General features: G+C 42.3%; 1 protein-coding gene across 9 annotated transcripts in view; it reads right to left on the bottom strand.

Moving 5' to 3' along the window:
* Nucleotides 1-469: 469 nt before the first annotated feature.
* The window catches only part of LOC120806859 (voltage-dependent T-type calcium channel subunit alpha-1I-like), a 76,328-nt gene continuing 65,334 nt past the window's right edge, over nucleotides 470-11,463 (bottom strand). For 6 of the 9 annotated variants that reach the window (XM_040158363.1, XM_040158419.1, XM_040158382.1 and 3 more), the window contains 4 exons: nucleotides 8,439-8,576; nucleotides 6,036-6,252; nucleotides 4,903-5,138; nucleotides 470-4,544 (listed from right to left, as the gene is read on the bottom strand). In XM_040158363.1, the coding sequence (XP_040014297.1) occupies nucleotides 3,813-4,544; nucleotides 4,903-5,138; nucleotides 6,036-6,252; nucleotides 8,439-8,576 (1,323 nt within the window). In that variant the 3' untranslated portion in view covers nucleotides 470-3,812. The remainder of the gene's footprint in view (nucleotides 4,545-4,902; nucleotides 5,139-6,035; nucleotides 6,253-8,438; nucleotides 8,577-11,463) is intronic. The other 3 variants (XR_005709749.1, XM_040158401.1, XM_040158408.1) reach the window with 3 other exon arrangements.

Genomic DNA, 11,463 nt, shown 5'->3' with positions numbered 1-11,463 from the left:
GAGTTCAGCGTGCATGCCTAATGTGCTCTCTCGCACTGGCGGCTCTGCTGGGTAAGGCTGCCCGATGACAAGCTGTCTGGAGAAGTCTCCTGCAGCATCTCACTACCGTCTCTCACACTGTTGGCCTTACTCTGTCCAACTGTCCACGTCAGCTCTGTACACTTTCTTTTGTGTCCCTGTCCTGTCTCTGGCTATTTCTTCCCTGCTTTAAACTCTCCTGACTCAACCATTTCCCCCCTGCTTTCATATCAGAAACTTATTAATCTAAAGGTACATAACTGGTATAAAGATGTAGACTGAACTGCAAGTTTTTTACTTACCAAAAAATGTTATATTTGATCATTTTACTCATGTATAGTGGATGCACTGATTATTTTAGTGGTTTCATAGCAGTAGTCAAAAAACACCTTTAACTTTGTACAATTTTATGAAATGCATACTAATGATATAATCATGGTCACTGGTAGCAATGCACACATGCAGATCAAAATACAAACATATGTACACATGTGAATTGTACACTCTCAAGGTGTGTTCAGACTGAACGCAAAAGGAAATTTCTGAGGCGGCATGATTGCATACAAATTCAGTGTGGGGGTGGACACAGGTTTGCTCAAGGCAGCGTGAATTGAAGCAAAAACGCGTCCGCATACGTTGAAAATGCTCAGATTTGAACAAAGAATGTGTGCTTATCCCGAGCTGTTTAACTCCATTCCACAAACATACAGAGACAGGGAGGAAAAAAAAAAATGTCTGAAAGACAAATGATCGAAACAACGTAAGCTCCTGGTAGGTTTTGTCAGTCTGAGTCAGAGCTGTAGCACACACATACTGTACAAAGGCACGCTCTGCTCACACACACAGTTGGTTCATTGTTAGCTAGTCTCAGCTAACGTCTGGTGCATTGCCTGTTTGTAGCGTATAAACATGGAGTCAAATTTGTGCGAATAAAGCAAGGCGAAAATTCGCTTTGCATTCAGTCTGAGCACACCTTTACAACTATCTTTAAAATTTTACTAGTGGTTTTTACCCCCCGACCTGAGTTCAATAACGTAATTTGTTCATGTCCAATTTCAGCCCATCTCTCTACTGATTGGTCTCTGAGAGGGCCGAGGTGCTATCTGATTGGTTGTATGTTCAGACAAATAGAAGCAAAAACAGACAGTAATGAATACTGTTCTGAGGAGATAAAAATCACATTGACATCATTTACTCAGGGCATACACATAGAACATTTATTGCTGTGTAGTCAGGCTTTAACCTTTGATGCCATATTCATTGACACAAGGATTTGTCTCAGAAAGATAGGAGGATATATCTTTGAAGCTAAAACAGCCCTTGGTTGCTTCGTGTTTTCCCTCTTAAACCTTTAATCTCAGGTATCCTCACTGACAAACAGGACACTTCAGGGAAAGGCAATCACTTCACCTGAAGTCATTAACAAACACACACACGTACACACTCACGCACACACACACACACACACACATAACTGTCTTTACTCACTCATTAATACCCAACACCATGTGATAAAACATAGTCATCAAAGTGATTTTGCATGATAAAAAAGGTCAAACCCTCTGATATTCTCACATCACCTCATTCTTTTTGAGAAATTAGAAAAAAGAAAATAAGGTAATGATCAAAACACTGGGGGTACAACAGTCTACCTCTAGAAATCAGGCTTAAAGATGAGCATCTCCTTTTTGGATGGAGCAATTAATCAAGTGGCAGATGCCAAAATAAGTTTGCATTTAAAGATGCAAAGTTTTGTTCATTGTTACAGTGTCAGCTTTTGATACCAAACTATGGGGTGTGAGAGGGTTGCTACAACATACTGTATGTGTGGAGAGATGGGGAAGAGAAGATGAGTGCATCAGGGCGTCATTTCAAGAAAAAACATAATGTATTGCAGTCCCAGTACCATGCTCAAGGAACACTAATGTGTTCATAATCGATATGTTGTGGTGTGACTCTTAAATTAAAGCTTTCATAGAGATGGTTTATGCTATTCATGGTTTTTAGCATAAGAGGCTGAAAAGCAAACAAAGCTTCCCTGTCTGCAGCCAGGAATGTCTGTGAGCTAGAGCGATCCTCATGTGCTAAGTGAATATGGCTGTTCCCATCTCTGGTTGTCTGGGACTCCAAGATCTGGGGGGAAAAAAGAAAAAAAAATTCACGTGGAACCAGTGTTCCCAAAGAGAAAATGTGCTGGAGGGAACAATCACTTCAGCGCACAAAGTTTGTTTGAAATTTTTTGCTTCATTGTTTTATACACTGTCCACACCTTAAAAAATGTTATAAAACTGGAAGCCACTGGCAGACAAAAAGTCCTAGACAACAAGTCAAAGAGACCGGATGGGTGAAATCAAATAGGGACAAAGTAACGGCAACACTTGCACGTGCCTATTCTCTTTTCTACAAAAATAGTGAAATAGAAATCACATGGTTATCACCCAACATTGACATCTTGATACACTTCTGTATATAGATAAAAATCTTGGTTAAATGCAATTCCATCATGCAGTCAAAGTCACTTGCAACTCTTGTGGTTTTGTCCATTCTTCTTAAATCCTTAAGCTTGGTGAAAGGAAGTGGTGTCAAAAGGTGTGTGCTTGAAGTCTCACTTTATTAAGCGGCTTTGAACCATGTTCTGGTGCACACAAGGCTGCCCCAAGCCCGCTTTATTGTTTCTTCTGAAGAGGTTTGTAAAGCTCCATCCAACCTCGCTCTTTTTTAAACTAATTTCTTCATGTCTGAGTGAGAGAGAGACGCTGTAGATAGAAAGTAAAATAACCAATTTCACAAATCACTCCATGCACAGCCATTCCTCCGTAATTTCTTTTCATTTTCCGCTACCATTCAAGACCAAGTTGACAGAGGCACAAAGCTTTGATCAGTCAATACCTATCTCCTGTTTCAAAAATACAGGGGTATGGTGAAGTGACGAGAAGGATTTAATTCATGCCGTGGATACCTGAGGCAGTGCTCTCACACACAAACACACACTATCAGTGCACACTCTTGAACTCTCCTCCAACTCACATTTTACTCTGATCTCAGCAAAAGATCCCGTGCCAGAGTGAGTAAGACCTGTTGTTTCCGTCTGCCAGAACAGATGGACATTAGATCCGCTTTCTGCTTTCCCAGCCTTACAAATGACCTGCCTTCTCCTTTCCCAGCCGTACTTCCACCTTGATATATTCCGCCATCTCTGAGCCTCCGCCCACTTACTTGCTGCACTGCCTCCGAGACATAAATGAATCAAAACAGTCTCTGTCGGCGTGGATAGCTATTTCAGTTTGGGTACTTCTATTTTTGCATTTTCGACCTCAGTGAAGCCGAGCTGACACGGAGAAAAGGAAACTACGGTTGAGCAACAACGAGAATCTTTTTTGTGTCTTTGAGTTTAAGCTGTTTTGTCTCTGCTCCTATTGACTCCCTGATATGAACGGGTCTCCTGGTCTTCCAATGTGAGCAGAACCTTCCACGGCCTCCTTTACAGGTACAGCCTCTAAGAGGGTATAAGGACCTATCTTCTTTATCCTCTTGGGCCTCAACTCTGCAGGCCACTTTCTCACTAGCAAACCATAACCAAGACCACTCTCTTGGTAGCACAAAATAGGACGTGGGCTTATCACAAATGTATTGAAAGGGGTTGAAGGGGCAAGATGAGGGTTTGGTTTTGGAATACAGGACATTGTGTGTCATCGAGCCTCTCTCTCACTGATGGCAGCAGAGAGAGTGAGAGGGACAGCAAAGGGTTTAGATCCAAGGAATGGAGAGACAAAGGAAGAAAAAAACAATAGGTTTCATCTGTTTTTCCGACAAGGCCCTACTGTTGTTTGGCTTGAGCTCTTCCCTTTGAATTCTTCCTCTCCGTCTCCTATTTTCCCTCTTCCGTCTCCTCTTTTTGTACCAACTAATACCCCTGTCCAGGGGTTGGCCAAGAAGCCCTGGGGGTCCATAAGCTCCAGGCCCAGAATCTCCCTGCGGCCCTCCTTACCCCGGGACGACAACAACATCCCCCCTTGGTCCAGGCTGCCTGTGCTGTTGCACTTCTTCACTGCTCCTCCCGGGTACACTAGGGAGCTGGGTGACAGCAGTGATGTCAGCGACAAGCTGCTCAGTGTCTCTGACAAATGTTCACTGTTGCCCGCTTGGCTGGAGCCACAACCACCAATAGACGATCCAATGCCTATACCCAGGTCCTCATCTGAAGGGTCAATTGAGTCGTCACGGTTGTAACCCGGGCTGGTGCTACCTCGCCCGCTGCTCTGGCTCCGCTGGTGGCCCCTGGTGGCCTGGAGGGTTAGAGCTGATGAAGGGCTTGGCCTTGGTCTCAGGGTCTGGACTGGGGAGGAAAGGATAGTCCTGTGTTCAGGCAATGGCAGTGGGCACACAAGTGGTAAGGGATCTGTCGGCAATGGCAGCTCCAAGTTCTGTGGCGGAGAGATGCTGAAGCTCAGTCCTTCTTCCAGGGTGGTCTGGAGGCTGCCTTCAGAGCTGCCTGTAGCAAGGGATGAGTCACTGTGGGAGGGATACTGAAGGGAGAAGGAAGAAAGGGGAGAGGAGAAAGACAGAGAGGCACATGAATCAAACTCTTTTTTTCATTAGGAAAGAACATATAACATTTATATTACATCTTCAATGCTGGTTACAAAACAGTTTTCATAATAATTTCATATATTATCATCTGTTGTCAGAGACCAAAATTGAGGCCATTTCTCATCCAAATGAGCACAAAAATAAATATTCTCTTTTGCTTAAGCTTTAACATCAATCTAATTACCTATTCAAGCCTACACCTCAATGAAACCTCATAAACACCGTTTTGCTGTGACCACTTTTCTCATCTAACCTATTTGAATGTGTTTTACCCTTCTCCTCCCCTCCCCCTACCTGTGTACAGAGCATCTTGCTATGGGCTCCCGGGGAGCGGAGCGAAGCCCAGGAGGCTGGGGAGGTCAGCCTAAGGCCCCTTGTCAACCTTAGGCTCCTACTACGGGGAGGTGCTGGGATGACTGCTCCTGCCGGGTGGAAGAACTCTGCAGGCAGATGGAACAGAGGAGAAATGCCACTGGCTCCTCCTTCTCCTTCTTTCCTTCTTTCCTTGTGGCTGCTACTGGACACATCACCTTGAGGAGGGAATACATGCTTTCCAATTCTATCCTGATGTCAATTCATGATTTGTTTCCACTTTTCTAGTGAATATTCCTTGCTTGAGGAAAAGCTGTTTTTTCATCTGACAACGTAGATAGACCCATCTATATTTCCTATATTTATCTGAAGCAATAGCATTTTAGTAGCCACTAAGACAACAATCCAAGCACAAGACCTGCAGTTGGATGTCGTGAGTGAATCCTTATCCTATTCTACACAGATGCTTTGAAATGCCTCCTTCTGGTGTGGCCTGTTGTTGCCATGCAGGGTAGTGGGGGGCAGAGGTGCCAACTGTTTTAGTGAAGCCGACAGATTTTAGATATATGTTGATGCCATGTTTGCCGCTTGATGTCAGAATCGAGTTTTATCGAGTTTAATCAACTGAAGTGGAAAAAAAAAAATGGTAATACCTGGTTCCAGCTGCACAACAACACAGATGTGAAACAAATCACAGTTTCAACAATCTATTCCATAATTTCAAGTGCTTTTTGTAGTCTTTCCACCTTATTGTTTACAGGTACACTTCTTTAGACCTACACACGCAGATGAATTGGCGCCTGTCCTGTACAATTTACAATATTTTTTCTACAATATCTTGTTTTAACAACTCATTTGAAAGTTGTTCTCTTTTAAAAATACATACTGTATTCTGTCCAAAGAGACTCATTTATGATTACATATGTTCCCACTCTTAATTTGACCCACCACTGTATTTGACATATAGTATGACAAGCAAACCACAGCAAGAATTCAAATTACAATTTAATTTGCCTGCTGGTACAAATACAAATTTTAATCTATACATTATCTGTATGTTTCTTTGAAAATGAGCCTGGTAATACAGTGAATATAGCATTTCTGGATTTACTCACCAGGGCTGCAGAGAGGTGAGCACATATGTGGTTGGTGTGTTTGTATCTCCATCTCCTGTAGTGTGGTTTCCATCTCAAAACCAGTGCAGAGGGCCCTGCAGGGCTGGCCCAGCCCCTGCACCTGGCTCTGCACCACGGTCTGAGTCTGGTGGCCTCCTGCGTGGCTTCCTCTAACTCCAGCCTCCTCAGAGCTGCGAGAGTCACTGCTGCACCTTCCCTGGAAGAGAACAGATGATCTGACATTGAAGAGAAAGTCTCATATATAATTATCCCAGATAGATGAATGTATGGTTTCCCTCCCCACATTTAAAAAACAAAATAATTTGGACATGTAGGAGAAAGTTAAATATATATTAAAAAAAAAAAAAAAAAAAAAAAAAAAAGACAAATTGTGTGTTGAAAATTGCTGGGGCTTGTTTATAGTAGAGCTAATTTTAACATCTCTTATAATTAGCCTTATAAAGGGAATTTGCATTATATATTGTAAAGTGACAATTCCTGGTTCAGACCAAGCCCAATAGAAAAATGAGCATAGATAAAAGCAGACCCTCGGGCATCCTGCAGATATCAAACATGGCCTCTAATTCACATCATCCCTCGGGCTTTCCATTTTAGTGCTAGTGAAAGAGTGAGAGCTGATTATGAGCCAAAAGAGACTGTTATTGTCATGTTAATATTGTATATTGTAACAATAAACGTGTGGTTAAAAAATTTGTGACTTTGTGCGATGGTTGCAACAGCTGGAAGCTCAAACAGCCTTTGCACACATGCTTAATGCCACCCTCACTCACACACGAGCACTAGCACATACGTACGTACACACACACACACACACACACACACACACACACACACACACACACACACACACACCTGCAAACACAATTTTTTAACCAAACAATTCTTGACAAATAAAATCCCTAACCTTAGATCCCTTTTCACCTTATGTCTTTCCCTCCTCCTCTCTCTTTTCCCCTCTTTTTTTCCATCCTCTAATGAGCACTGGTTCACAGCCATGCTTGGTGACTGCAGGCTTATCTGGCTATCCAGAACCAAGGAGCATTGCCCCATTACAGAGGAGGATATCTAGGGAGGACAGATGATAAGGAATGGAGATAGAGTGGCTAGTGGGAGGTGCAGAGAAGGTGCGCAATCACCAGAGGGGTAACAGTGAGAAAGGTGAAGCATGAAAGATAAAGTTGAAAGGGGGAGAGTGGGTGCAAGAGCAGGAGGCATGAGAGCCACCCAGGATAGCAACTGGGGAGAGCCTGGTGGCAAGATTTATTCATGAAAAGTCTATGGATTCTTCAAAGACAAGATAGTTAGCTATAGTGATACACAGAGAGTAAGAGATAAAGGGGCCTTTGGAATCTAAGGTTTATATCTGGTAACTCACAGAACTCTCAGCATAGCCATTAAAAAGATTTTATAATGGTCATTTGTTTTGTGCTTCCTACAATAAATAGAGAAAAAAAATCAGTGAAAATGACACTAAAACAAAATTGAATGAATCTCATATAGATGCTATGGTGGTTTTTGTTGTTTCTGAATCTTTGTTTTTATTTAATTCTTGTTGTTGTGTATTTGTGACAATTTTGTTTGTTTGTTTTCATTCTAGGTTACTATCGTTTTGTGTTTAATAGGTAGAACAATTTTAGTTGTTTTCTAAGATTGCGGAAGCTAATGGGGATCCAAATAAGTTAGGAAATAAAGTGTGCCTCTGCCATTGTTTTTGCTTACCCTCTTGGGAGAGTAGGAGTAGCAAGTGCAGTGTACTGTGCATGTCAAGTACAAAGTAGTGGGCATAATAGAAGTTAACCACTGTGAATTTGTGGTGCAAATGGTATGGTAGTGGTTAGTGTTTTTTTAAATTTTCTCTGAAGCTGTTTTTACACAAAAAAAAATACACGGATATGAAGCAGGATCTGCTCTGGCTTAAAAATTCTGTCTAAAGATGAAAAGCAGGTATCTGCTTTTATTGCTTTATATCATCCCGATACTGGCACTAGAGCAAGCGCTAATTCCCTGTTTTGCTGTCACATTTACACAAGCACACACTATTTCTGTGAAACTACCCATTTTGTATCTTAACAGTCTAAAGACCAAATTCCAATTAAAACCAAAATCTGTGTAATTTATGCATTACCACTGATCAAAGCTCACATCCAAATTTCTTTACTAGTATAATGTGTGCAATGACAGCTTCATGATGGAAAACAGAGCAGACATAGTGTCATGCAAAACCTTGGTATTCCTGAAAGAAATGACGGCCAGATCTACCTTGCAAATTGCAAATACTATAACAAAATTTTTATTTCCATACACTGTCTTTCACACAGAAAATGAGTCCTACTAAGGAGTTTTCCAAATTTCCCCTTCCCACTTCACTCTGCTTACACCCACCTTGCCCTCTCGCGCCAGCAGCTGGTAGGCAGTATGTTCGTCCAGGCTGAGGTCATCCGGCAAGGCAGGGGATGAGGACTTGTCTGACAGTTGCTCTGACCTCAGCGATGCCTGCTCAATCTCTGCCATCCTGATCTGCTGCAAGGAATTGACCTCAGTTATTCTTGTCTCAAAAATCCAGGGGAAGGGAACAGCAACAGTTTAAAACTTCCTGTAGAGTAGTTGAATTAATAGAGCGTGGTCTCATCATTGCTCAGTTTAATGATTTGTGATATTTTCTAGGGTTCATAACAACTGTGACTTCAATATGGCACATATTTGCATACACAGATATAACATTTATAAAGGATCTGTCTGTTTTGAGCAGGTCTTGCATGATTTACAGTATTTGTTTCTACGGTATCTCTTAGGCCATCATGAGCTACACAGACAAGATAGGTAAAACCTCCACCAAGCTTGGATATGCTTCACCAGATGTTGACAATTCAAAGCGGCCATAATGCCGTGGCACCTGTCTGTAAAGAGAGCAGGGTGAGAGATTTCAACAAGTAATAACATTGCTTTATCATCATCAACTGAAAAAACGTTTCCCAGTGCCAAAAAAATATGTGAAGAGAGAGGCTGAATGAGAGGCAAACGCAGATATCCAAGCAGAGCCTATACAGAAGGTGTATGTGTGAATGTTTATGCGTATGTGTGCGCGACTGCAGTATCTGTATGTATATGTAAGACAGAGTGAAGAGATGCTTTTTGTTTACATCGGGGGTGGTGTTGTAGTGGCACCAGAACCTCATAATTCTGCCCCTGTAGCCAACTGTGTATGTTTTCAAACACAACTGTACCTTAAAATGTTGTTGCTGTGTGTATGGTGGTAATGGTGTCTCATAGTGCTTGTCATACTCTCACACCCATACAGCAATCCTGAAGAGACAATATTACCGAACACAGAATAATTGGGAAGTGATAACAATTACACCAACTCTTATTACCTCTCTCTCACATTTGTTCCAACACTGGCTCCAGCTACATTTGTTTCACCGGGGCTGCAGGTAACTCAGCCCGTATGGCCATTGAACTGGTTTAAAATTATCCCTGCAAGAGCCTCCTGTCAGCTCAAGCTTCTCAGCTGACGCTCTTCTCTACCCCTTCACGTGCAGCACTTTTTTGTGCACAATTTCAAAACATACTACAAACAGTGAGCTGAAGTGGAATTTCAGGGTTCCTGGGCTGCTATGATGCGCTCAAGCAGTGTTTCTTTAAAGAGTCACAGCAATAAATTGCCGGAGAGAGGGGAATTAAAAAGGGTACTTAAAAAGGGCCAAGTGAAATTCAATGGAGTGACGCCTGGTTGCGATTTATTAACCCATGCCCGTAGATGAGAAAGACAAAGAGGTTCATACAGAAAGATTTATTGCTGACATGCAGCAGTAAATTACCACTGCCCAAGCCCCCAAGGAGGGAGAGAGTGAGAGAAGTGGAATGAGGCAAGCCAAGGAAGCAAGGCAGAAGCAGAGCAATGCAACTTGTTATTTTAAAAGGAACACTTTACAGTTTTTTTGTTTTATCTCCATAGATCAGCTCACTAATGCTATTATGTGACAGCACCATATCTGCGTATTTGCGCTGTGTCTCAGAGGTGGGCTTTAAATAGCTTCAAAAAGGTCCCCGCGAGTCATCGGTTGGTACATTTATCGGCAGGTAATGGAAACCGCAGCCTTTCTCTTCCTGTATTCTTGGCTGTGCCTCCAGGGACAATGAAAAAGGCACAACGGGTACAGGAAGAGTTGCTACACAGTTGCTTCCAAGAGGTAACTGCCGAGACATTGAAGGCTTCACTAACAAGGTAGGAGACTCAGACAAGAACCAATTGAAAGTGTCCACTGCAGCCTGAGGGGTGAGGCAAGGTGTCATTATTCAGCGCCGCTGCGAGGCAATGAGAGGAGCAAAATGTGTGACTGAGCAAGAAAATAACCATGACTAATATCTCATGGCTACATCGCATGACTCATGCCAGTTGGGACAAAGTAAGCATATGCAATATCATTCATGTTAAATATACTAAGCAAGTGCACCAGCAATTTCCACAGAACACACACGCACAAATGGGCACACCTCCTGCTCCACCTTCTTGCTGTTTGCCACAGGTTTTTTCACAGTACCACCAGAGTCAGAAATGTTAAAATCCTACACATAGGTGCTTTAAGTGATTTGATAAGTATTTTAATGTTTGTGTCAAAGCTGCATCAAAGCAATAGGTTTTGCTTGAATATTGACCATGTGAGCACAATCCACAACATATACAGAGCTCAACATCTGTACGGTTCTCCTACTTATTACTCTTCTCAGACCTCCTGGAACTATTCACTTGTTGAAATATATGTATTACCATGCGCAAAAGTCCACTTGCACTTTTTGACTGACGAACACTATCTTTGACCACAGGATCTGCTCATGTCCATGGTTCAACATCACTGCTGGTCTGTGACTCATACTGCCCCTTTATCAGAAAACTTGAACTACAGCAAACTAAACTGAAGAATGTCTTTTGCCTTAAATTAAGGTGAGGTGTGTTTACTAATGCCTTGTGACATAGTATTGCATTGTATTTGGTTAGAATTTTGCATTACAAGTTAATATATTTTACAGGAGTTTGAACCATTTTCTTTAGCTTTACCAAGCTGAGGGTACTTTGCCATGGTTTAGTCTGTTCCTGCTGAGGTATCTTGCAAAAAGAATACCTTCAAAATTGCTTCCGAAACTCTTATGCCATCTTTCAAGATGGTGCCCTTCCTAAAATAGTGTCAGTGGAAATGATGTTCATGCATGCTTGAGGACTGCCTGCCTAGCAACTGAATGAATGGCATAGGTCTTCACTGCTCCACTGAACTGTTCCCTGCAGACTCAATTGTTGTCGGTGTCAAGCTATGGCTGATCCCAAGTCCTTATTTGTCAGTTACTTGATGAATATTTTCACTGTCACACGCACTGCACCCAGGTGTCCCGCCGTGCCTTCCTTTCCTCTTAA

Source organism: Xiphias gladius, chromosome 3 (genome assembly GCF_016859285.1).
Source record: "Xiphias gladius isolate SHS-SW01 ecotype Sanya breed wild chromosome 3, ASM1685928v1, whole genome shotgun sequence".
In the NCBI taxonomy this organism is placed as follows: Eukaryota; Metazoa; Chordata; class Actinopteri; order Istiophoriformes; family Xiphiidae; genus Xiphias; species Xiphias gladius.
The sequence above is the reverse complement of the archived record's forward strand: the minus strand, read 5'-3'. Positions and strand labels throughout refer to the sequence as shown.